Source organism: Glycine soja, chromosome 6 (assembly GCF_004193775.1).
Source record: "Glycine soja cultivar W05 chromosome 6, ASM419377v2, whole genome shotgun sequence".
NCBI classification, from domain to species: Eukaryota; Viridiplantae; Streptophyta; class Magnoliopsida; order Fabales; family Fabaceae; genus Glycine; species Glycine soja.
This window is the reverse complement of record NC_041007.1, coordinates 47,442,492-47,469,873: the sequence shown is the minus strand read 5'-3', so window position 1 is coordinate 47,469,873 and position 27,382 is coordinate 47,442,492. Positions and strand designations below refer to the sequence as shown.

Genomic DNA, 27,382 nt, shown 5'->3' with positions numbered 1-27,382 from the left:
TTCTTCTTCTTTGAATTGTCATTCCTTCCAATAACTTAACACTTTCACTCCTAACTCAACGTTACGAATACCAATTCCAATGTTCTGTCGAAATCAAATGTCGCCGACAAACTCAATAACTTGGCTTCCGAATTCACCTCTCTGGGATTAGCTTGGTGGATAGAGAAGATGAAGAAAATTAGGGAAGAAAGATGTTAGAAAAGAGGAATTTACAAGTTTATGGGTTTTTTTGCATTTATTGATGATTTTTAATCCCTAGAAATCACCCACCCTAGTAGCCATTAATAAAATCAATGAAAGAGTGACAAGTAGGTTCATCCGGGCAAAAAGATAACAAATTTTAATTTTTCGAGGACGAAAAATACACTCAAAATTTTGCAGGGACGGATTCCAAATATTTTGATATTTATAGGGACAAAAAACATATTTTTTCTAAAAAAAATTACAAAATCAAAGACCTAATTGAAAAATAGTTTAAAGAACTATTTGAAAATAGTTTTATATCAAAATTTGAATTGTTAATTATATATGAAAATATAATTTATATTTTTTTATTGCAAAAATATAATTTATATATTAAAAGTATTTATTTATTTATTTATTATAATTTAAACTAAAAATTAGAAGGCTATGATCCTAAGATACTTGTAATAATAATATAAACACATGTAAAATCAGGCCGTGAATACCTCTTATCGCACTTCTCTCACTATTGGTATTATCATCGGAAGCGGTATCCATCAATGTTTCTTTCTGATAAACTTGCACCACACTTCAATTCCACACTCTTTACTCATCTCCACACCCACCAGGTACCGTCACTTCAAATTTTCAGCCACATTTCACAATCTTCTCTGCATTTTCCTTCCAAATTTATGATCTGTTTCGTTTTCTGCTATCTGGGTATGTCTCAAGTTTGAGTTAGAGTGCTTCCCTCGCTTCTCCAAGAAAAGGGTTGGTACCCTTTTCATGCCATGGTATTTCCCTGAACTGAAGAGCAATACCCGTTTGTGCCTCACTTTCCGTGGAAGAAGGCTTTGTTCAAGTTTCAGCAATGATAGTGTTAGTAATCTATCTTATTGTTATTACTATTTCTTTATGTTGAATTGATTTTATTGTGTAATTTGTTTCCATGTGTCATGTTTATTGCCAATGCCAACCAATTGCAACCCATGTTGTGAAGTGTAAGGTAGCTAAACCTTGAATGGCCTTGTCAAAAAAATGTATCTAAGAAACTAGGCTTTGAAATGTGTATCATCTGTCTGCACCATGGCTTTGGAAAAGGTGTCAAATTGTGGTTGTAAACCATTAATCATGGTTTTGGAGGTCTCTGCAACCATAGTGATCGCGATTGCAGCTGCTTTGGGTGCATTTGTCTGCAATTGAATGTGATTTTGGTAATTGCAATGCAACTACTGTTATAATTTAAAACCTTGATTAAATATTTAGTGTAGTTTGGGTTCCAATTATGATTGGTATACCAGTAGGTTGTGATTTAAGTTGAAACATGTAAGTAAGCTTTGAGTTAGGCTGTTTGAGGTTGCAGAAACACAACACAAGGAGGGGAAGCTCTGTACTTTGAGTTAAATTGCAGTTGGAAACTTGAAATTTAATTGATATTATATGGTTTTAGATAATAATTAGATGAAACAAATGTCAATGCAAATAACCAAAAGAAAATAAATATAAAGAAAATTCATTTTTAATCTTTTAGGAGGTAAGTACCTCAGTTTTTGTTACAGAATATGAACTTTGGCGATCCATTAGGATCCTGAGTATATTGGAAAATAAAGGAATTGTATTTATTAAAATAAAGGATGATAAAACCAATATTCTAGTCGACATAAACTCTGACCTGCCTAGAATTTCAGAGGAACACTCTATGCATTCTCTGCCAAGTACAAACTGCTTCACAACAAACTACTACTGTGCTTTTTTCTCATAATAACCTTTCTCTCCTTATCCCTTCACACATCACACACACTGTCCCAACCAAATTTAACATTCCCTCAATTTGGGCCTGGGCCTTTTTTATCTGGTTCCTATCATAGTATCATTGCCATGTGTCACCCTCTTGAATTACGGCCTTGTCCTCAAGGCTGGATGTAAGGTTTAACCAGCCTTGTATAGTAATTCTAGCATACAGTGGATTGACACTTTACTCCAACCAAATACGTGTGATATTTCATGGAATCTTCTTTTTGCACCTTTTATTGAAACTTTCTTCCACATCTACAATCAATAATGTCTACATTTGCTGAGCAAAAAAAAAAATAATGTCTACATTTTACTTTCTCTTTCTGTGCTTATTTGTTTACTAATTGGACTGTCATCTTATCTATCATTGGTCTAAGGTCAGTCACCAGAGCTATCAGATGCATACAGCCATGAAGGTATTTTTTTTCTATTTCCAAAATGTTGCAGTAACTAGGATCTGTCTTTTTAAATTGTTCCAAGTTTCTAATTACTGTTTTAAATGGAGGGCATTACAGGGTGCTCGCATAATTGGGGGTCTGATTTTTTGCCATTCACTTTTAATCAATATGTAGATTGTAGAAATTGCGACATGCTTTTAGCAGTGGCTATGCTGTTGATTTCTGCTGGCACTTTGCTTTTTGCCACGACAAATGCCCCTTCATATATATACCATTACCAGTTCTCCTACAAACTAAGTTTAAAACAATTTCTTGTCTAATGTTTTAGGGACAAAGGCTCAACATTATTTTGTTTTCTTGATAAAAGCTTGAATATTCTAAGATTAGATTTATTTGAACAAAATGCCATCTCATAGGGACCAAATTTTCTTTGCAATCTGATTGAATGTGCCTAGAAATAGAAGAGTTAAGCTAAGCTTGTAAGGAAAAAGTAGTCAGGTAGATGTTATATTAAATTATGGTTGCAAATTTTGACCCTTGCTGTTGCTTAGATCTTACTTTGAATTTTTTAAGTATCATAATTGACAATGACAAGATATTTTCAGGTTCACCAGACAGTGAAGAGAATAAGAAAGGAAATTTTCTGTCAAGCAATGAGTATGTACATGTTGCCCTGCAATATCTTTTAATTGATTGCTAGATACTGGAAAAGTTGTTTTATCTGATGATGATAGCTTCTTCATGCATGTATTATTTTCTGATTTGCCTCTTGCCTCTTATGATTAAGAAGCTTATGAAATGAAATTGATTATTAACTATCCTAAAACTAAATAGTTTGTCCAGTTTAGTTCAAAATGGAACTAGTTATCTCTTACATTATCTTACCTGGAAGGAAGTGAGAGAAGTGGAAGAAAGGAGTAATATTTTAAAATCAAGAAACCAAACAGTAAAGTGACAGGACTTTGTCACTTTGCCTTCATGGATAAAAAATAGTATAGTCGATTTGCTCTTTAGTACATTGCATTTGCATGTGTAGAATTTCATTGTTAACATTCACCATGGTTCCCTCTCTGTCTCCAATCCATGACTCTCTCTCTCTCTCTCTCTCTCTCTCTTTCTCTCTCTCCCTGTATCTGCATTGTGGGTGTGAATTTTTTGCATTGAAATAATTGTAGCACATATTTATTTAATATGGCAAGACCCTGCAGAAACTGAGGAGATATGGAATTTCTGGAATCCTATCCTATGGACTTTTGAACACTGCATACTGTCTCACAACGTTTCTTTTTGTGTGGTATGTCAACAAATGTGCCTCTTAGTTAGCTTGCAGTTTTGCTTTTCTTTTTCTTAGAGATCTAGTTTGTATAAGAAATTGTAAGTCTGTATTGAGTTCCCCACTTCTTCCTACTTATCTACCTTCTCTTGGCAAGGGTGGTTACTTGGAGTTAGTCTTCCTCATGCCTACTATTTCTTAGGATACCTTATTCACAATCTCTGGATCCTTCTAAATTATTTCGAGGTCACTGCAACTAAGAATACACTTTATGTTTGCCAGGTTTTACATTGCTCCAGCACCTGCAAAGATGGGCTATGGTGCAGCTGTAAAAAGGTAAAAACATATTACTGCTATTTCTCTCATGTATTGTCCGTTATGGTTTATTGAAATGACGTTTAACAACTTCACAGTGATGTATAGATTTCTCAAAGTGATGGCCATGGTGTGGGCTGGTAGTCAAATCACTAAACTTGTAAGAGCAGGAGGGTGAGTTACCTGAACCCTTTCACATTGTTAGTTGTGTAATGCATGTAGATATGTTCTTGTCTTGTGCCCCAACTAAGCCTAAAATTTTGTATATTTAGTTAGAAACATGTTCCTGTATCATTCCATTTCTAGATTGTAACTTTGTGATACTGTTTTGGCTGTAAGGATGACAGTTGGCATTTGGCTTGTAAACTGTTTGAAAATGATGACGACTTTTAAAAATTCCATTCATCTTAAGGATCAGAGCTGTATATGGAGGGATAAGTTATCTTTCTACCATCCTAGATTGCACCTTGTCATTGTTATGTACATATGTTTGTTGTTTCCATCTTGTCTTCACATTTAAATTAGGCAAAGGCCTTTTGTAATTTTATGATACATCAACATTAGTACTTAGTACAATGACAACCATTTCCAACAACGGAGTTACTTCTTATGCAGAGCATTGACACTGACACCTTTTGTTGACAGAGGATTGTCCTGGTTTACTCATAAGTTTAAGTTTCAAACACGGGAAGGTAAGTTCAAATTGAAAACCTTTTTTTATTATTATTTTTGTCATCTGAGTTATTTAATTTGACCTTGTCCAGGCTTTCATGGCAATAGTGGGACTCTGTCTTGGATTGGCCGTCATTGTATTTTTGGTCATCACACTGCTTTGGGCATGATGCTCCTTTCTGCCTCCTTCTTGAAAGGACATTTAAATTTATTTGTCACCTCAAAATGTATAAACAATTTTTACTATCCCATAATGGTTTTGCTCTAAAATACATTGTTGAATTTTTAGAATGTTGTATATGACATTGTCTCACAAAATTACACTTTTTTCATGTATGTGCGTACATGTTCCTTACATCATCTCATTCTCCTTCAGTAATTTTATGTTGGTTTGGTTTTAGAAAAACTAAAAATACTGTAAGGAAAAACAAAAATAATTGGAAACAAGAAAATAGTAGGCATTTTAAAGAATCGGTCCCAACAATGAGTTGGTTTACATATTTGTTTTCTTCTTTTATATATATACAAGTGACGGCGACCCTTGGCGGTGCTTAATAAGTTGTGAAATCTATCTAAGAAACGTTTTGAGATTTTGTGTTCGACTGAAACATAACTATAATTGTTTAAAATAACAACTTTTTTAATGTTACATTATGGAGAAATGTAAAAAAAAAAAACATAAAATCTATTTATAACAGCACAACTCTTCTAGTCGCATTCCATTGATGGCAAAACAAATAACTTCAAAAAGGGGATGACCAAGAAACTCTTGCCCCGGAATCCACTTTTGTGATGACCAACTGTAATTTTCTTTTGATAAATAGCATGCATGCAGATTGATATGCACAAGTCTCAAGACCATCGGAATAACGAACAACTACAAATCTGATTCCTGTCATAGTAAATTGTACGCATAAGACCATTAAACAATTTATCAGGTGTAAAGTCCATTAACACTTGCTTCTGACTTCTTTCTTTTATCTTAGAATAACTTGCATCTAACTGTTTTTTATTTTAACAAAAAAACTCCATCATGTAGATCATGCTTAAAATTTAACATGTAAAACAAAAAATTGATGAATAACCAGTCCTGCCTAAGATTATTTAAAAATACTGATCTTAATAGTGTGTGTGATTGCCTTTTGTGTACTCCCCAATGCAGCTAGCTGAATTGTCATCACATAGCCCGGGCACGAATCTTTTACCATAAGAAAACATACACAAGCAAAGTTGAAATATATTCCTTGTGAGACAACTAATAACATTAATGAATGAAATATATTGATCCTGAATTACCTTGCACAGCCAATGTAAAACGATAGGAGTCACTGTTGGTTTAATGGCCAAATGTTGATGTTCAGATATGATTATTGTATGCTACTTTCACCAGATAGTTTGTCTAGTACAATTAAATAAACAAAAAGTGAAGGATTGAGTACCTCAATTCATTCAGCTTGTGTCATAAAAGGAATCAACACCTCCATCTTACATCATAACTTTAATCTTACAATGATGAAGCTAAATTTATCCATAATTATGTTTAAAAAAGAAAAAGAGCAAAGGTTAGTATTTCAGAACCAAACTCAGCTGCTGGCAGCACCATCACCATGGCCATCTAAACCTTCTACTAATCTCCTTTTGGCAGATTTGGTTCTATAACACCAGACCTCAAAAGCCTCGCTCAAGTCAGGATATCCAACTTCCCGGTTTTTGATCCAGTCTGCCAAGATGTCTGCTTGATCATTTGATGGCAATGTCAATATCAGTGACACTATTGCTCCCTCAATGGCCTGACTCAAATCTTCATCCATTTTGTAAGGAAAACCAGTCTCCTCAACGGCTTTTGAATCCAGTAAAGGCTTCATCTTCCGAAGATATGGAAACCAGGTCTTTAGCAATTGCACCCGACATGGAGCTGGAAGAATCACGCTACCATAAGCAACTGCTTCCAAAACTTTACATGCTACTTCTATCAATTTCACTTTCAGCCCCCACATGACATGGTCTAGTTTTTTGTCTTCAATAATCCCCAAAATTTTACTTGAGATTGCAGCCCAGTTAGAAACAAAATTCTTCATTAGATCCATCTTTGGGAGTACATTACACATCCATTCAAGATCAGATACCCTTTTCATTATCCTATCATACACACCCTCAAGCTCAAGGGTAGGGTCCAAAAGCAAGGAAGACAAATCCATTTCAAATGAATGAATGATGTTATAAACACCCATTCTTACTATTGATTGTACTTCATCATCAGCCATGATGATTGTAGTATCTCCATCTTCTCCTAGCATGTAGTCAATTTGCTCTTGAGCAGAGATTCGCAGCTCATCTCCAAACGGAAAACATGGTCTCTCAATAGACATGGCAAAGCGAACAGCTGAAACAAATATATCTTTTGTAGTGCTTACATCTCCTGGTTTAATCTTAGGTATTTTTGACATGGCCATGAACTGTTTCAAAACCACATTTAAATTTGCAATCCCCTGTGTTCACCCAGAAATGATCTCCAAGTTTAGAACATACGTGCCCTCACAGTGATTTCTACCAAGAAATAGAGGCAATAGCAGCAATTCTAACATTATGCTCATTGCAATATAATAGCTTTAATGTGGGGCATGACTACAGTCCGAGTCTCGAGTGGACCAATGAAATAATCTATAAGAAGTCTGTTTTCATTTGCAAGTGAAACAGTTGCAGAAGCAGTAACATTTGAATCCTCCTCTATATCCCAAGGTTACTAAAGCCTCAAGGGCAAGTTTGCAAGGTAGATATAACTGGAAATATTCATGTACAAACTGCAATGCCAATACAATATGAATCACAATGCAACAGAATATTTTAAGCATCAAATAAGCATAACACAACAGAGAATTAAAAATCAGGCATAAATTCGGGCAGGCTGCACAGGCATTTGCCAAACACAAGAAAGCAAGCAAGAAAACATAAAACATAACAAATTGTCTCGTGCAAACTATAACAGAATAGCTCATCAATTACCAAACTCAATTACATTACTAGGAAGTACAGGGGAACACATGCACAGCCTGTAATGCTAGAAATTTGGATTTTCAGCTGTCACATGGAATCATAGGAGAGAAAAAAATAAGTTAATGGATACCATCAGTTCTTATATTGTGGGCACCAAACTTGTTTCTTTCTCTCTCCAATTGATCTCAAGCAGTAACAGAAACAATGGGTGCATGCACAAAATTGCACATTTATGGAGTAGATGTTGGGGCATAAAGAAATGGTTAGAGGGGGAAAAGGAGAGGAACTGTTTTAGCTGCATCCATTCTCTTGAATCTCTCGTATCATTACCACCCACCTCTCATATTCCTTTCCTCTGAAATGAACTAAATCCATACTCATACTGCTACTCATTAATCAATTGAACACGATCACTCCTTTTTTTCAAAAATCATTTCGAACAGATTCAGGTCAATTAGCACAATTTTTTAATTGTTCAGTTTATCAAACAACACAAACAAACTAGACAACTAAAATATACTTGCTTTCGCACAAGTATATCCATTCTATTACTAGTTGGAACTTGGAAGCACACAATAACCATTGTCAGCTTTGAATTAAAAGGCAGTTCATGAAAACAAAACATTATCAAGTTGAATTGGAACCTATGCTTATCAAATGGAATGATTAACGTGCCATCAGAAACTAATGCTTATTTCATGGCCAGCCTTTTATAGAAAGCATCAAACACAAAAAGAAATGTTATCACAAATCACAAAGTCTACTCCAAAACTAAAGCCAGCATAAAAAAGGATACAAAATCCAGCTTCTGCGAAACATATTTTCAGCACCCATGACTTTTTGCCAATGTATCAAAGAACATTTCAAGTGGAAAGATAAACAATATTAAGAAAACCAATGAACAAATGAATGACCATTGCCAAATAAATCCAAAAGAAACGAAAAAACTCAAGCTAGCAGGACATCAACAACGCCACAGCTAGACAAAAGGCATCATATACAGAAAGAAACAACAAAAAAGGAAAAACCAAACCAAGAGTAAAACATATACATAAATAAAAAAGGGGAAATAATCAAATTGTGACTTGAAAAAACTACTGCATTTAAAATCATACAAAAGCTGATTATCTTTGAGCTAAAAGGGTGTCTTAGTTGGATAAAAAAAAGTAAAGATTTTGATTTTACACACGCAACAAGCATAACCACAGGAAGGAAGGCAATTAGAAAATAAAGACAAGAAATTGAAATTTACCTTCCAATCTGAAGAACAGAGGAGAAAAAGAAAAGTGCTCAATTTGATTTTTTTCTTATCCTCACTTCACCAGCTTCAAGGCTAGAGAGTAAAAGCCCTAACAATACTGTGTCGTTTAACTCCCAAGCTTTATCATCATCAAAAACTGAGTTGCACTACATTCCAGAAGTGCTGTTTAAGAATTAATTAAATGATTTTTTTTTTCTTTTCAAAATTTGGATTATTGAAGGTGAAATTGAATAATTTTTTTAACGTCAAATTGAATAATTTATATAATGGAAAATAAGTTAGTGAATTGACAAAATAATAAATGAAAAAAATGTACTTTTTTTATGAAAATGAAAAAATGTTAGAAATATGTCTTTCAATATATTTTTATTGTGTGTGTGTGTTTGTATAACGAATTTTGATTGTTGTGTTTGCTGCCGTATTTCTTTTTAGTATAATATATATATATATATATATATATATATATGAGTTTTTCCCATTAATTAAAATATAGGTAAAAAATTATAATATAAGTATTCTTCTCATTATTTTATATAAGTAATATTCCGTAAAATTACATGAAAAGATACTTAAAAGCCAAAAAAAATTAACTTATTAGGTTATGTTCGATAAGTTATTTTATCTTATTTTTAAATTTTTTTATTAACTTCCAACTCACTTTTTAGCTTTTAACTAATTTTTTAACTATTAAAAAATTTATTTATCAAACACTCAAACAAAATTTTCAACTAATAAAAAACTAGAAATTAATTGAAATGTCTTGTTGAATATAATCTTGAAGTAATATTTTTTAAAACTTAACTTTTAGTTTTTTTATATTTTATTCTTAAAATATTTATTTAGTTTTCTTATTACTCTTTTTAAATACGTTATTTATGTCATCTTATATTTTTTATCTACTTCAACAATTAGTACTTGATAAATTAACTTAAAAGTTTTGAATTACGAACTACCAGCTAACTTTTCAACTAGTTTTGACTAACATAAATATTTGATAAAATTAACTATTGAAGTAGTTAAAAAATGTAAAAGAACAGAAATGATATATTTTAAAAAGGGTGATAAGAAAATTGAATAAATATTTTAAAGATATATAAAAAGGGATAAAATATAAAAAATTAGAAGTTAATATTTTTTTTAAAAATGTTATTTCAAGTAGTATTTTAAAAAGTATTAGAAACTACTAAAAATATACTAGAAGCTACTTAAAAAATTGGTTTATTGAATTTTAAAATCAATTTTTTGGCTACTAAAAAGAGTTAAAGGCTATTTCAACAAAACTAGCTGGAAGTTGGAAAATTAGTTGATAGTTGAGAGTTAGAAGTTGAAAAACTAGCTTATTAAATTATAACAGTAAAACTAATTGTTGAAATAGTTGAAAAATATAAAATGACATAAAAATAATAAAATTATAATTTATTTTAAAAAGGTAATTAGGAAATTTAATAAATATATTAAGGATAAAAAGAAAAGAAAATATCAAAACCTAAAAGCTAGAAGTTAGTGTTTCAAAAAACACTACTTTAAGTAGCTTTTTAAAAAACGCTAGAAGCTACTAAAAAAAACTTGTTTACTAAATAATTAAACAAGTTTTTCAGTTAATAAAAAAAGCTAGAAGCTACCTGAAATGTTTTGCTGAACATAGCAAAAAACTAGCTAAAATGGTTGTTTGTTGAACATGGTCATAGGCTAAATGTCACTTTTGATTGATTATGTTTTAGAATTTTTTATTTTATTTTCATACATTAAGTTTTAAAAGTTTCATTTTGGTATTTTATGTTTTCAAAAGTTTCATTTTGGTATATTAAACTTTAAAGTTTCACTTTGGTCCTTTATGTTTTTTAAAGTTTTATTTTGATCATTTCTTTTGTTTTTCGTTAAAAACATTAGTGCTCCGTCAATGCTTTAAATTTTCACAAAGCACTGAATATAAGTAAATAATTAATTTAAAATACTAATTGTCTCCCACAAACAAACTTAAGACTTTTCAGTGTGTTTTGTCATCACTCACGTTTTTTGGCATACTTTGTAGAAAACCGTCTATCCAATAATTGCTCCAAACTAAACATGTTGAATTGTGAAATGCATAAAAGTATATGCATCTTGATGGTATAGGTAATACCAATTAATTTCTTTAAATCATCATTGTTTGTATAGTCTCATACTTGTATAACTTCTAGGTTCCTCTCATTTTGATGTGATTTGTTCGGGGTGTTACACGTCCATCAACTTTCATCTCTTTCGTTCTCAAACCACACCTTAATGGAGAGAGGTATGCTATGATACCATTTGTAACATCCACGAATGTTGACATTTTGACAGCTCACACTTTACAACACTTCGCATGGTGGCATTGGTTGGATCATCGTTAAGAGGTTTGGAGAGGGATAACACCTATTTACAATAAGGCTCTGTTTTTGGAATTTTTTTTATCTTGACATCTATTTATAATAATTTTATTGATGATAATATTGAATTTATAATTTATGATAAGTATGAACCAAAAATTGATAGCATAGATAGATACAGAAAACATACAACATGTATATGATCATATAGATGAATCTAAAATAAAAATAATATTAAAAAAAAACCTTATTTTCTATATCGATTAATGCCTTAACCAATGTAGGTTATGTTCACTTTCTATATTTTTTAGCTTAATTAGAAACCACTATAAAAAGTGATTTTATACATCAACTTGGCACCTAATATAGAAAGTAATAACTTTTTATGACACCTATATTTTACATGGGTTCTAGAATCGATAATCGATGTAAAATTCTCTCCTTGGAGTGGTGGTCTCTCATTTCACTACCTTTTTTTTTTCATACACTCAAATTCAAAAAATCTAAACTCATTTTCACTCGGACCAATATAACATTAGTTATTCTATAGTAACGTGGTAAATTAAATTATGAATTCTTTTATTTTATTTACACAATTTACATGTTCATATTAAATTATGTTTGTAGACCTAAATAGAAAAAATATACACAAGCATTTCAATGAAAATTAAAATAAAATTCACTCCGGTAATTACTAAATTTAGAAAAAGTCTATTCATTATACTTTATACGGTTATAAATATATTTATATTTTTAAAAAATCTATTAAAGGTTTTATAGAATGTTATTATATTTAGAAAATAAAAATATTAATTAATTAAAAATTACACGTATAAATAAACATTTTTTTTCCAAATTAAAAACTTAAAGTAGAATGTAAAATTTAAAATAACCTAGCCCGGCGGAAGCTAAAATAATTATATTGAATATGGATTACTTGGTAACCCTATTAGCATAAGAGAAAGTATTAAAACATACACAGAGAGGAAACTGGTGTAACAAAGAGGGGGAAAATTCTAAAGAATCTTGTCATATTGTGGCTATCCCTCCGATTTAATTGCATTTGCAAACTCTTCTTCACACCCCTCAAGATGTATGTTAGTCAAAAGATCTCCCTTCAAAATCAAGTTCTAGTTGTTGAATGTTGTCTAGAGGCAACCTCTTCAAAAGAGAAAGACCTGGTGAATAAATTGAATATAGAATCAGCAAATTTAGAAGCAAAACATAAAAGTTTAAAATAAACCAATAAGTATAACTTGACTATATATAATACCTCGAAGTATGGATAACTTAGTAGAAAAAGTAGATGGACTATTATTTTCAGAAACATTTTTTTAGACAAAAATTACAGAAACATTACTGTTAAACTTATCACGTCATATTAATTCAGTTATTGTATCTTATGATTACAGCCGTTTGTATTGGGTTGATGGATAAACTGTTGTACCAACAAATACTTTTACTTGGGAGTGGAACTGAAAATATTTAAACTCTTTGTTAAATAGTATGACCTTGTTTGAACAAACTTCTCACTAAGTACTTAAAAGAGAAGAAAATAAAAAGCAAAATGAATCAAACTCTTTTATAAATTAAAATTAACTTATATGCACCTTAGCTTGGGGAGATGTTAAACAAAAAAAATCTTAAGAAACAAAAAAATTTCTATAAAAGTAAAAGTGCATAAGTTGATTTTAACTTAAATGGGAAATTTAATTCATTTTAGCTTCTACCAAAGAAGTACTTATAGAAATTTTTATCCAAACATGTCTTATGAGTGATTGATCCCAACTCAAATTCCATGAGTTATATATATGAAAAGGAAACATGAATACTTGCCAAGAAAAATGACATATGCCTATCAGGATTTTTTATTTTATTTTTAAATATGATTCTTGTGTGTTTACCTTCAATAACTTTATAGAGAGTAGACCACCATCTATCTGTAGGAATATGGTATTTATACAGTGTCTCTTCTATGTCTTCATCATGCTTCCCCACTAGAACTTCTTGAAGTGTTGTAACTGCAGCCGTTGTTTTATGAAGGATATCTTTATTTTCTTCACTACTTGGCTCTTGAAGGTGCTGGTGTAATGAAGAAAGGGTAGAAGCTATGGCAAACTGAGTAGCAGAAGTCCAGTGAGAAGAAGCTAATTGTCTCACATGGTGTTCCAACTCCTTGTTATATTCATTAGAGTTATTCTCTGTCTTTCCAAATACTAGGCTACATAAATACTGAGCATTTTCAGGTCCAGTACTTTGAACCATCTTGTAGAAAGCAGTTCCTTCGTTTTGTAAGAGCTCCTCTGGTGAACTATATTCAAGAACCTGGAAAGCATAGAGGAAGATGAATCTTAATATTGGATCATCAATGTTGACTTTGAGATCAGTGATTGTGAAATAAGAATCCTCGAATTTGCTCCTCGCTCATATATATGAAAGAGGAGTAAATATGGGCGGTAGAACCATACATGGATGATTACAATTAAAGTCACATGACTTTGTGTTTTAATCTTAACCATTCGTAATAAGATCTAATAAAATTGAGTGTGAATATTTCTTCTATATATGTATATTTTAATTCTTAAATGCGACAGTGATTTCTATGTAGGTACTTATACTAAAAGTTTTCAATTTAGTCTCTCTATATATAATTGTCTGCACTTTATTTGTCTATAATAATTTGAACTTGTCATGCAGTGAAGTGTAGTATAGGACTATAGGGACCAAATTAAAGATAGGTTTCATGTGTAGGGGCTAAAGTTATTATATTTCAGTCCCTACACTATTATGTTTAATTTGGTTCTTATACTTAATCATAACTTCATGCCAATCTCAAATTGTTATAACAACAATAGACAGTGAGGTCAACATTCAAAATGAGAACTAAATTTGAAACTTTTTTGAAGGAGGGCTGTTCTGCCACCGAGGGGGGTAAAGGGTAAATACCGGGGAGATTTACACCAATGGACCATGAGTAACTACATAAGTGAACTTGACACCACACTTTAACTCAAAACTGCAAGTCTCAGGTTTATGGGTTTTTCCTTCACTTATATGGTGTTCAACCTTCTCATTCCTACATGATGTGAGACTTCACCTCACACTTGTACTCCAACAGGGACCAAATTAAAAACAAGTGTCATGTATAGTGAGGAAAAACATAGTTTGTCCAATTCATATCTACATTGCTTATCTTGTTCTTATAGAGCCATAATAACTGATGCATGTAGGAATTAAATATCTGTAACTAATGGTACTTGGACATACCCGGCCAGCATCTAGCAGCAGAATCTGATTGCAGTCGATGATTGTATTTAGTCTGTGTGCAATGATGAGCATTGTGCAGGACTGAAATTCTTGTCTGATAGTTTTCTGTATAAGTGCATCAGTTCTAACATCTACAGCAGCAGTAGCTTCATCCAGGACAAGAACCTTTGATCTTCGTAGCAATGCTCTAGCTAGACTTAACAGTTGCCTCTGTCCAACACTAAAATTGTCTCCTCCCTCTGAAACCTTTATTCAGTACAAGAGATTACCTTGTCATATTTCATATTTGCAATTGATAATTCAAAAAGACTCTCAAGGAAAAACCAATCATATAGAGGTACTAATATAATTATACCATAATCTGTTACCTACCTTAGCATCTAGACCAAACGTATTTCTTCTTATTACATCCTTCAAATGCGCCCTTTCTAAAGCTTGCCATAGGTCAGCATCATTGTGTTCATTAAATGGATCAAGATTGAAACGAACAGTTCCTAAGAGAAAGAGTGATAATTTTTAGAAGGGAGAAGTTTTACTGAAGCTAATAAACAATGTTTATTCACAACCAAGGGAAAATTTAAGATAATACAATGTTAATAATAATGTCTTAACCCTTATATTCTCATATGGTCAAGAAAGATAATACTTTCTGACTGACAGTTTGCTAATGCAAACAATTCTTCAAATTTTAGTTCTAATTCCATGATGATTAACATGCAGGTCCCAAAATAAACAATTCATATTTTTTTTTCCATGAAACAAAATGCAGGTACCAATAACCAAGCTTATTTAGGAGTTAGAATATAAATAATTCATGGATTTAATTTTGATCCACTGTCAATGTTTTTTAAACTATCATCCAATCATTTATTGCCACATATTGCAATAGTTTGATTATGAGAACCATTTAAAACTCTTTCTTTTAATAATATGCTAATTCATGATTGGATGATAGTGTATATACCTTTACACTCATGACATATTGGTACAACAATACCTGCCATTGTGGTCTGCAATTGTGGATTTCAATTACAATATAAAAACATTCGTAACAGCAGATTAAAATCAAACTCATATTTGGTTGTCTAATTTAGCACAGAACAAGAATTCTGTTCATGGAAAATACCAGAGAAAAGAACTGGAGATTGTGGTATGATAGTAAGAACTTTTCGAACATCTTCTAATCCGAATGTAGAAATATCACAACCATCAATAATGATTTTTCCTTTTTGTAGCTCCACAATCCGGAATAGTGCGTTAAGCATGCTAGATTTTCCTGCACCAGTTCTTCCAACTATCCCTATCTTCTCAGTTGGAGGTACTGTAAAGGACAATCCATGCAACACTGGAGGAAGTTCTGGCCGGTATCTCAGAACAACATCCTCAAACTCAATTGATCCTGATGTTGGCCATCCTGGTGGTGGACGATGTGTCTCAATTACACCGGGAGCCTCAGTTTCTAAATTTATGTATGTGTCGACACGCTCAACAGAATTTAAACTGTTTTCAGCTCTACTTGCTTGTCTGAGGACACCACTCAAGAGATTTGTTATGTTCAAAGTATAACTGAGAAGTAAACCCATTGTAGATGCAAACATTGCCTGGTTTGCAGCTCTTGCATTCTGCAAGACAGCAGATGTTGCTATCAACCAAATCATCAGGCCTCCTAATGTTTCTAGCCTTATGGTTAGCCAACGATTTGAGCTGATATTCACAAGAGTGAATCTGATGTTTTTATCCATGAATTTTCCATTAATGTGTGCCATTCTGTCATATGCTTTATATGCACGAATGCTTGACAAACCGTTCAGTGATTCACCAAAATGTGCATAAACAGGAGATCTTGTAATGGAATCCATGCGCTTTACCTCTCGAGCTGTGCTCTGCAAGGCAAGATGTTAGTAGAAAAGATCAATTCCTCAAACCATGACAACATAGTGCCAACTTAAAAATAATAAACTTTTCTGGTGTTTCTTTCCAGAAGGGTGTTTGACTGTTTTCTATTGGCACACCTTCACTTGAACACCAGTTTGACACGTTTGTTATGGTGGTTAGGAACTTATACCTTTGCAGTTTGCACTAGTTATTCCATGTTTATTTATAAATTAATTTCTTTAAAGAATTTTAACATATAATAGCAATATTGTAAAAAACAGAGAAAATAGTAGGAAGTAGGGTGCATATGAATCAGGCCTTCATTGCTGAGATAATGTTACTGTGGTTCAATTATGAAGTTTGGAGACTATAAACTATGCATCATGAGAAAAACTTCAGTGGATGTAGAAGGACTTCAGCCTTCAGATATCTGAAAGATTTCCCTTGTAATATATTGTGCAACAGAATACTAAAACTTCTAACCTGGACTTTAACCAAAAGAAAATCCTGTATCTCAATGTAAATTGTTCTGAAAAATATATAATACCCATAAAATGTTTGCACGTGTCCATTATTTAGCTATCATTCATCTATCTCTCTATGCAAATAAAAAAGAAACCCCTTTCTTTCCAGATATCCAAATCTCAAGAGAATCCATAATGCAAAAGTAGATAAAACCAACTTGGCATGTGAATAATCTAATGAGACGACTCTAAAACTAAGGACAAGATATGGGGCATACCTGGTAATATAGATAAGCTGCATAAAAGAAGATCAGAAGTGGCATTATAGCCCACAGGGATATGGTGCTCACGGTGCCTATAAGAACAAATGTCGAAAGTAGTTGCCAGACTTGCCCCAAAAACATGTTCACCAAATTAAAAACATTGGTATCTATATCTCCCGTATCTTTTGCAAACCTATTAATTATGCGGCCAACCGGATTAGTTTGGAAGAATACCATAGGAGCCCGGAGGATTTTATCTAGCATTGCATCGTGCAAATTTTTGGCAGCACGAAGACTACAAATGATCAACCAATAAGAGTTTGCAAGTGCCACAGATACCTGAATGCAGCAAAGGAAATATTCATTTCGTTTTCCCAAAAGCTGATAAATATAACTCTCTGTAAAGATGCAAATTACCAAACAAAAAATTAAATAGAGACTGATTGCACAATGACCTGTCCAAATGAGAAAAGTGCATAGATCAAAAGAAAATACGTTGGATCATAATCTGCAGTGGAATCTTGAGATGTCCACACACTTAACCATGTGCTACTTGAAATTCGAAGAACTTCTGTTAATGTATAGCAAGAAAATAGTATGGAAACTACCCACAGTCCTCCCAGTGCAGATTTGTACCTGTAAATAATCACAAGTCATAACCAAATTGCAGCATCTAATTTAATTCAAGCACAAAATAAGTGTCAACAAGGCCAAAAGGAAAAGGAAAGAGAAAAAATCAACATTTTGTCATTTTAATGGAGGGAATACCATGTGTTCCTAATCCTTATCATTTGACAATCAAAATTATCTTATTCATAATTTCTTAATAACAATAACTCAAAGCAAATAAATTCATCCTTTTCTGAGGTTCCATGGCAATCTTACCGCATTACAACTTTCCAACTAACCACGCCTGTCTCCCGCTCTTCTTTCTTAATAAGTACTGATTTTCGTAATTTTCCTTTTTTCTCATAGCTTGCATCACTTGGTAATTCCTCAATTGCTTCATTATTCATGGGTAAATCGTTATCTGTGCCATGACTTTCTCTATCTTCATTATTATCTGCTTGTTCCATTTTCCCTGCATTTTCCATTAGTTTCTGAAATAGAGGCCCACTTTTTGATAACTCCTCAAAGGTTCCCTGCTCCTTAATCATTCCTTCACTAACCAGAATGATTTTATCCACCTGAGGGAGAAAATGTAGTTGGTTGGTGACAAGAACCCTGGTTTTCCCTCGTAGCCCTTCCTTTATACAGTTCCTGAAAACCTAAAGGTAATTGCAACTCAGACTATATGAACTATGATCATATCTATTTTCAAATTTTTAAATGGTCAACCATTAATGGTGATATCTGAAATTCAAACATTTATACTATATAAAAACTTCGTACCCCATTGCCCAGAGGCTCTTCGCTATGCGAAGGTAAAGAAAGAAAAATCCACGAGCATGCATTCCTTGCATTAGTTTCTTAATAATAAAAATCAGTTAGATTTGATTCTTGCTCACATAATATTGACAATTTGAATCAACATCGTTTATACTTGTTAAATGTTAAGGATGGAAGTAATTTTTGAATTTCAACCAATGTACCCTAGCCTCCATAGATGGTACTTATACCATAACATGGACTTGTCATCTAGAGCTTGATAAGAAATAAGGAAGATACCTCTTGAGCAATATGAGCATCAAGAGCACTCAAAGGATCATCAAATATATATATATCCGAATTTGAGTATACAGCCCTAGCTATGGAAACTCTTTGCTTTTGACCACCACTAATATTGACTCCTCTTTCTCCGATCTCTGTAAAATCACGTCCCTGAGAAGATATAAATGAGATGATTATAAAAAGAAAATTCCCATTAGTTTAGAGAAGATGACATTTTATAAACAATCTTACAGGTAGTAAGTTGAGATCATGCTGTAGAGCAGTCATATCAATGACCTTCCGATATTGTTCATATTCAAATTTTGATCCAAATAATATGTTTTCACGAACCTGAGAAAAGAAAGCATTCAGAATGATAAATGTGGTATTTTTTTCACGTAATTTGGTTTAAAAAAATAGATAAAAATTGAATCATAAGCAAGCTGCAACTCACTGTGGCATTGTAAATCCATGAAATCTGAGGAACATAAGCAACAGTGCCTCTGATTGTAGCATTTCCATTGGCTAAAGGAGGTAACTCTCCAATCATCGCTGAAATAAGTGATGTTTTGCCTTCTCCAGTACCGCCAATGATTGCAACTAAGCTGCCAACTGGTATTTCCACATTGATATCTGATAATGTCGGTTTCTCTTCCTGTGAATTGAATACAGTTTTCATGCATGAAGTGAAGTGTGAGTTACTAATATCAAAATTATAAAATGTATCCAAAAAATTGAAAACTATAGAATCTCATTCATCAAAAGCAACAACATGGTAATCTAAAACCTACAAGGATTATGAATATCATTATTCCAGTTGACACAGATTTGGCTTATATTGTAAACATATCTGTGCCTGTTAATTTTGAAAATTAACACAACTTTAAAAAACTAGTAACTGTGAACAGAAGGATCATAGACAAATTCACCTTACGATCCCATGAAAAGTATCCATTCTCAATTGAGATGGCTGGAAGTCCTGGTTCAATAGGTGGATTTTGTTTTAAATTTCGCTCCTCAGCTAAGAACAGTTCCTCCAAACGTTGCAATGAGACATTTGCATTTGCTACCTGTTAGAAAAAACAATCAGTAAGGAACAATTTGACATCGCCAAATAAAACAAGTGTTAACAGAACGTAACAAGGGACAACAACAACCTGACTTAGTAAGTTTGGTAGCATATTTAAAGGAAAGCGCAAAACTGAAAACAGAGATAATGAGGTAAATGCCCTGGCAGGTGTCAATTCTCCACCCAGTAAAGTGAACATTCCAAATGAGGTCACCGTCACAAGAACAGGGATGCTGTTCAGTATAAAACTGTTAAGCTGCAACAGAAGACAAGTAGTTAATATATATATATATATATATATATAAATTTTTCACAATCTAGGAGAATTTCTATGTTATAAGAATGTTTACAAGCATTCTAAGAACATGTTTAGTCATGTGTTACATGCATATATAGAAATAAGTAATTGTATATGTTGTATGAATGATAGATGAATATATCTCCAAAATAATACAAACTGATACAAAATTCCAATAAAAGAACTTGTGGGTCCTATAAGCATATGGCATTAAGTACAATACTTCTGACAAAATAGTTTGTCACACTTATAAACAATTCTTTTATTTTGGTGTGAGATCCCAAGATATTACAAGCCTGGAATTTCATGAATGGTGGCAAAGTATCCTTGGAATTAGCCCCAAATGTAGGCAATAGTAGCATGTATTGCTACATATATCAAGCTTAAGAAACACTGACATTTGCCTTCAAAATCATCCCTGATATAGCTTAACCCAACAACAATGTCAATAGGCAATACAAATATTATTACCCAAGGAAGGTCTAGCAACATATTAGAAAGTCATTTTCTGATATCATACCAGGTGACCTTTTCCTTGAAAACAATTTATACTGACAGATTAATGTATATTAAATTTGAATGTACTTATCGACCTTGTAAGCCATCAATCTTTTGCTACTTTTAAATGGAGTATATAATTAATCCAATTGGTGTAAATGACTAACCCAGTGCTCTTGATGCAGAATGCATGAAAGATGATTAATATTAAATCCATTAGTTGTCACCATGAATCACAGACTGGATAATGGAAACAATAGAGTAACACTAAATTCTAAAATTATGTCAAGGCTCATACAGCATATAGCAGCTGGGCTTTGCGGAACCATGATAGCTCGTTGTCTCGTATGCTTAGAATTCTAGACTGAAAGCTTGTTTCCCATGCATAACATCTGAATCATATCAGCATATCACAAAAACTGTTAAAACACAATCTGAGTCACATGTTGTAAGTGGACATTTTTTAATGTATTCATACTTTACAGTATCCATGGCAGCCAGAATTTCATTCATGAGACCAACCCTTTTGTCTGTCTGTTGCAGTCCTTCCTTTGTCAGTTTTCGCATTTTGCTAATCACAAATGTCTGCTCTCAAAAACAATAAAATTATTTATTTATTGGATCAAAACCTATAAGAAAAAAGAGAGCAGTTATTGTTAAGAAAAGGAACAACATACCAAATATATCAGTTTCAACTATACTAATTTCAAAACTCTCTAACATTTGCTCTCTTTATTAAAATTAATTGAGTTTTAGCTTCTCACCAATAGGAATCATATTATTAATGTACCAAATGTACTATACAAAGAATAGAAAGATATCAAGTGCTGCTAGACAAGGATTCTCAGGGTTTTTTCCTAATATTTGTCTTTCAGACAGCAAAAACCATAATACACATATCTGAGGTATAAAAGAAGTGACAAAACTTGCCTGCAGTGGGATAATGAGAACTAGCATTAATGATCCAATAAGTGAAGCAACACCTAGTTGCTGGTATAGGAGAACAATAGCTACAGTGATACGGAATGGTGCTGACCATAGTCCATGAAGTTGTTGACATATTTGCTACACATTGCAAATGAACATTAACAATAAGATTTATACCATGGGAGCGTTTTACACTCTAATTAATAAAAATAAAGTTTCAGTTAATAAGTAGACAATAGACATGAATATTCAGTATAAGTAGCAAATGAACCTGTAATGCATTGGCATCTGATGTTATCATATTCATAAGCCTCCCAGATGGGAAGTTCTTTCGACCATCATTAGTTAGCCTTAAAGATTTTCTAAATATAGCAGCCACCTATATATAATTAGACAAGGTCACATCATATTAACTGTGTTGATAAATAAAATAAATTAGGATAAACCAGTTTATTTAGGGCTATCTAGATTGGAGGAATAGGTAGCTGGACTCTTAAGAGAAAGAGACATCATACCAAAGTTGATCTAAGCCGAAAACCAACACGCATAACATTCTGGAAATACTGTGCTTCACAAAGAACACCAACTGCCTGAAAAGAGTTGAACGACTCGTTAATTGTTCTTTTCTTCATGTTAATAAATGCTATCAAAAGTACAAGACAGCTATGATATTAAAAACAAACTCTGCATTGTCAGAAAAAAGTATATATACTCCTCTATCATTCTTCATGCATTAAAGATATTCGTACAAGTCACTTATTCAGGGAAAGTTCTAAAACTAGTTTGTTCAATTGGGAAAATGTGGCTATAGAAAAACCAAGAGTGATAATATGTTTTTTTTATTAGTTATTTTTATATGAAAATAAAAACTGACATGAGAAGGTAACGCTAATTGATCTTTTGTTCTGAAATTATAGTACATCATTTGATTATTTGAAAAAGTATGAACTCATGCTACTCATATACTGTAAAACCCTTAAAACATGTTTTACATTGTACTAAAGGGTCTTTAAATTATAAGAGACAGTAGCCATACCACTCCAACAAATATTGAGAAGGCATAGATGTAACCAATCCAAGATGGGTCTCCTCTTTGCATTGACTGTCATTCAGCATAAATCACAATAAATGATAATGTAGCTAGCAGAACAAGCCACAAACATACTTGTAGAAATGAAATCATCAACGTAATAACAAAATTATCATTTAAAAAGGGCAACTTGTATATATGAAGAAGGTAAGATTAGAACTAATTTTGACCATTTAATCTTAAATGAATGGTCAATATTAGATTTCAATAAGCCTAAAGTGACTTGGTTGCAATAATGCTTTATTTGCAATCAAATACCTCTGAACCAGGAAATTACCGTATGCAACACATTAAAGTCTGAGTTTGAAATCATAAACAATCTTCATCGTTTTTTTGTACATAATGTTTTTCTCTATAGTGAGGGATGATATGATCTCAAAACAAATAGGCTTGTGAATTGACAAATTTTAATTGTTGTGTGTCCATTCTTTTATTTATCATGTCTATTCAGTGTATGCATGTGTTGTTGGGTTTATCATAATATGATTATGCTTCTCCGCACTCTTATTTTTCTTCTCACATCAATCCAATTTGGTTTGAAGGAGAAATAAACTTACATCTAAGAGATGATTCAGCAAAATAGGTCCCACAAACTGAGAAAGATCATTACCAATCTGCAAAGATCATTAAAAAATTTGAAGTTCCACAGGAGTCAGCACACATAAAACTTCACAACGTTATTATATGCCTTTTGATGTACAATTTTTGGCAAACTATACACAGATTATAATTCTATATACAAAGCAAGTCGTACAAGATGAGTTAAACTCTGATGAGATTACTGGTTACTATAAAAGGAACAACAGGCTGCAGCCATGTACACCGACTATTCTAATGCCCAAAGAGCTTTTGCGAGAGTGTTTCAGAGTTATAAAACCATTCCTAGGCCTTCCCCTAACTTTTTAAGCTTTTGGCATTGCTGGTTCTTGACAAGTAGCATTTGTCATTCTTTCATTTGGTAAAGCTAATGACTTAAGCTTAGTTAATTTTGATTTTATCAATTTAAATTACATTTGAAGTTTAAATCGTTGTGACAAAATAAACCTCTCAATGTGCAATTAGAAGTAAGTAACAATGAGAAATGTTTACTGATTCATTTGAATTTGAAGCAATTAAGTTAAAGTTAAAGATCAAAATGGGGGGGGGGGGTTAAAATGTTCACCTTAAAGATGCCTCCCATCCAAAACCTAACAAAACATTGAAACCAAATCAAATTAAAAATGAGACCGTAATATTACTAAGTTCATCTTTGTAGAGTCCAAATAAAGATTAAACAACTAAGGAAAGACAAAGTATCATAAAAAAGCTGTCAATATGCACCTTTTCCCCAGACTACTGTTCAATGCTCTTAAAAGCCATGGGTTAGAGCTTTGAAATTCTAACATCCAACACTTTTGGAACCTGTGGTAACCAAAAAATACTTTAAATTATATATACAGGATGTAAGAATTTCATACAGTAATCGTGGAGAAAATATACAAACTTTTCAGTTAATGTCTCTGTTCGATCCCATTCATCTAGCTTCCAAACATCCTTTTCAGTTATTGGTTTTCTGTAGCCTTGTTTCATGAGTGGCGTTATCCATCCGAAACATATTCCTACACAGAATGCAGAAAACATCACTAGTTAATAGAGTTACGAGGATAGAGACTACCTAATTGCACAAAAAAGGAAAACAACCAAAAAATACACAGCAAATTGTAAAGCTGTGAATTGTTAATACTACTCACTAGAGAATATGTTGGCATGCCTCTCAGGGCAAACTTGATCATCTCCACAAAGAGGTTCATATTCACCATGGTCAGGTAGCTCAGCTTGCATTGTTGTATGACCAGAATAAGGAACCAAATCCGGAATGTAAACAAAAAGTAAGGTACCAAACAACACCTACATCAGAAAAGTAGCCACAATAAATTCATTGTGATGTATCTGAGTTAGTGGCATAGCAACTTTGAATGTCCTGCTGTTTCATGGTGAACTAAATAACAAAACTGTAACACACTAATCGCTCTTCCATCCCAATCTGCATTAACTTACAAGTTGATACTTGCATATCATGCTAGTGCAGGATCATACTTAGCACAACCTATTAAATGTTTCACATGTAACATGTTAAAGCAACACCTTCAAAGCTACTGTTTTCAAACCCAAATATACAGAACAAACACCGTATTTGCTAGATTTTAAACTACGAATTGGGTTCATTTATTTCTAAGCACAAACAAACTAGTACAAATCCAGGCTGAATTGCATCAAGTTTTCTAAAAGGCTGTTAGACAATGCACATAATCATTATTGGCCTAGGCTTATAATTATACAATAAATATGAATTTAGTAGCCTGCTTTAAGAAAACGACACTCTTCTTAAAGTTGCAGTCTAGAATTGAAATCAACATACATGTATAATGAAGATTATTTTGAACTTCATTAAAAGATGAGAAAATCAGAAATTCACCTGGCAGATGAAACTGCTAATGTACAGAAACAGAGCAGATCTGCAAAAATGAAATGAAAGCTGGAGTATGTTGCTGCATATACCATCAAGAATGAAGTATATATTTTTTTTCTTCTGATTCATTTCAAATAAAAGTCCGGAATTCATTTCCTCTTCTGTGGCATTCAATGCTTTTCCTTGGTGACACACTGAAAGTCATAAACTTTTACACAAACAACTGACAGTTTTTTATTTTGAAAAACAAAATATTTATCGTTTGTAAATTGAAAAAACTCGGTTGACTTTCCATGCATACTAATCTCAAACTGGTAACCCTTAATTCTTTAATTTCCTTCCCAGGCCCATGACTATTGTCAATATACTGAACGGGCTTATTGTTAACAGACATATTTCACTGGGTATGTCCATCACATTAAAGTAAATTATTTTAGAAAAAGAAAAACTCATGATGCTACTAAAGCAATAAAAGCTTACTGTTTATATTACTCCTTAGAATATGAGAAAAAAACAGTATGAAATACAATGCATTATTGACCAAAAAGTGAAGAAACAAGGTTTTAGGCTTAAAATTGAAATCTACCTGCTGCAGTAATCTTTCACTGGCAGAAGAAGGTTAAGCATTACAATATCTCCCACCAAAACATATATAACTCCAAAGCGCACCAACCATCTAAATTGTCTGATATAAACCTTTGTTTCCAAGAGGATGAGAGTTATCATTGAGCTCCAAGTAAGCGCTTCAACGATCAGTGTAGTTATCTGCAAAACCACAAAAGCAAAAAGCGTTTAAAATTGCACATTCCAATCAAATTGTACACATTTTTCAATTGCAGCATAGCATCTATCTCCTAACTATCACTAAATGAGCTGAAGCCATCATCAAATATCAACCTGGAGTGACAGAAGATACTGCGCATTCATGCAAAGGGACCTCATTGGAGTATAGTATGCATGACACACTTACCTCAACTGGAGCAAATTCGGTTTCGCCATTCAGGTTGAAAGCTGAATTTCCAGTTAACAATCTCAAAATAGGTTGAACAGCACAATAAGCAGCCAACATTCCCAGAAGATAGCTATAGCAATTCGAACTCAAACAAAACCTCTGAGCTTTAGCATTGCAAGTGATAAGCCATATCCGATACAAGCACAAACCCACAAGAACCAAATTGGAAATGGAGATAACAAGAGTGTTGATTGCACAAGGTGTATAGGACCCAAAAGCACTATCCACTGCTTTTGCCCAAATGCTGTTCTCTGCTGGCCGGCAGTACCAATTCAATGGCTGAAACCCCATCTTTGGTTCAGTCAGCTAACACAAACCCTCCACAGATTTCACCAATGATACTTCAAAATCTCTTTTTATAGCATAAAAGAGATCAGTATCTCTAACATCATACCACAAACATCATCACATTAAAACAACAAAAGGGGGGTGGTAGTGGAAAAATAAATGAGAAACACCACTCGTTCCTTAACCATGTAGAAAAACATCAAGTACAATAATTTGAGTGTGACTCCTCCCACCTTTTTGGGTTCACACAAGAAAACCAACATGAGTCAAAGCTACAGTTAACTATGTTAGTGTACAATTTGCATGAAGACCCGTCTTGGACTTTGCCAATTAAACTGAAAAAAAAAACAAGGAAACTGAAAAAGTATCCAAAGAGCAATAGCAAGTGACAGTTACAAAAACGTAAGGGTTGAAAAAGAAGTGAGAATACAATTGTGGGACGGTGTCACAAGACAAATATGGAATGTAGCATAGCACTTAACATTATTATTGCATGACAAATCTTATTTGATACTATATAGATAACATTGTGTAAGGCATAAGGTTGGCATATTGGTGTAAGATTTAATTGTATTCACATGTAGGGGACAGTTTATTTAGCATAAGGATCTATATTTAATTCTCTCCCTTTGTGAAATTTTGTTAGGCCAGTGGCACCCAGGGGTGTTCACTGGTAGGTTTGGTTCAGATTTAGAAGGGTAAATTTGGTTCAGATTTGGGAGAAAATAATATCCAAATCCATTGATTTTAATTGATTCAATTTGATTTGAATTTTAGATTTTTTTTTTTTTTTTGTCTAATCAAAATCGAAGCAACTTCATGATGAACAAGTTGGTTTGGATATAGAAAGTGTGAATTAAATACTCAAACCAATTAACATTAAATTTCAATTGGTTCCGTTCGAATTGTCAAGTTCATCAAATTGATCTAAACCAATGACACGTGTGATATCTAACCCATTAAAAAAACTATAGATAACCTCATGCTTTAGATT

General features: G+C 32.8%; 3 protein-coding genes across 3 annotated transcripts; 1 reads left to right on the top strand and 2 right to left on the bottom strand.

Annotated features, from left to right (window-relative positions):
* The first annotated feature begins 688 nt into the window (after positions 1–688).
* LOC114417375 lies at positions 689–4,992 on the top strand. Its single transcript, XM_028382546.1, has 8 exons — positions 689–812; positions 916–1,062; positions 2,360–2,393; positions 2,981–3,032; positions 3,931–3,984; positions 4,072–4,137; positions 4,579–4,655; positions 4,728–4,992. Exons 1-8 carry the CDS (start codon positions 744–746, stop codon positions 4,901–4,903), a joined length of 675 nt encoding a protein of 224 aa, XP_028238347.1. The 5' UTR covers positions 689–743; the 3' UTR covers positions 4,904–4,992.
* Positions 4,993–5,944: 952 nt separating this feature from the next.
* LOC114417374 (BTB/POZ domain-containing protein At3g05675-like) lies at positions 5,945–9,038 on the bottom strand. Its single transcript, XM_028382545.1, has 2 exons — positions 8,882–9,038; positions 5,945–7,436 (listed from the first exon to the last, which is right to left on the bottom strand). Exon 2 carries the CDS (start codon positions 7,086–7,088, stop codon positions 6,219–6,221), a length of 870 nt encoding a protein of 289 aa, XP_028238346.1. The 5' UTR covers positions 7,089–7,436; positions 8,882–9,038; the 3' UTR covers positions 5,945–6,218.
* A 3,082-nt stretch (positions 9,039–12,120) lies between these two features.
* LOC114417373 (ABC transporter C family member 12-like) lies at positions 12,121–27,058 on the bottom strand. Its single transcript, XM_028382544.1, has 27 exons — positions 26,059–27,058; positions 25,675–25,853; positions 25,095–25,134; positions 24,370–24,526; positions 24,123–24,237; positions 23,960–24,040; positions 23,802–23,826; positions 23,197–23,253; positions 22,586–22,651; positions 22,065–22,139; positions 21,821–21,928; positions 21,553–21,687; positions 21,101–21,207; positions 20,921–21,014; positions 19,915–20,082; positions 19,687–19,827; positions 19,212–19,412; positions 19,010–19,108; positions 18,776–18,928; positions 17,993–18,375; positions 17,563–17,743; positions 17,123–17,446; positions 15,632–16,388; positions 14,878–14,999; positions 14,506–14,751; positions 13,143–13,563; positions 12,121–12,416 (listed from the first exon to the last, which is right to left on the bottom strand). Exons 1-27 carry the CDS (start codon positions 26,389–26,391, stop codon positions 12,337–12,339), a joined length of 4,848 nt encoding a protein of 1,615 aa, XP_028238345.1. The 5' UTR covers positions 26,392–27,058; the 3' UTR covers positions 12,121–12,336.
* Between the last annotated feature and the right edge of the window lie 324 nt (positions 27,059–27,382).

What these genes read in the sequence shown, in the direction of transcription:
- LOC114417374 (XM_028382545.1), bottom strand. Translation starts at nt 7,088, where the DNA reads ATGGCCATGTCAAAAATACCTAAGATTAAACCAGGAGATGTAAGCACT.
- LOC114417375 (XM_028382546.1), top strand. Translation starts at nt 744, where the DNA reads ATGTTTCTTTCTGATAAACTTGCACCACACTTCAATTCCACACTCTTT. An exon ending in CAAGTTTCAGCAATGATAGT is followed by an intron (nt 1,063 to 2,359) that starts GTTAGTAATCTA and finishes GTCTAAGGTCAG; the next exon opens with TCACCAGAGCTATCAGATGC. An exon ending in TATGGTGCAGCTGTAAAAAG is followed by an intron (nt 3,985 to 4,071) that starts GTAAAAACATAT and finishes AGTGATGTATAG; the next exon opens with ATTTCTCAAAGTGATGGCCA.
- LOC114417373 (XM_028382544.1), bottom strand. Translation starts at nt 26,391, where the DNA reads ATGGGGTTTCAGCCATTGAATTGGTACTGCCGGCCAGCAGAGAACAGC. An exon ending in AACAGTAGTCTGGGGAAAAG is followed by an intron (nt 23,827 to 23,959) that starts GTGCATATTGAC and finishes ATGTTTTGTTAG; the next exon opens with GTTTTGGATGGGAGGCATCT. An exon ending in TCTCAATATTTGTTGGAGTG is followed by an intron (nt 22,140 to 22,585) that starts GTATGGCTACTG and finishes AACTCTTTTCAG; the next exon opens with GCAGTTGGTGTTCTTTGTGA.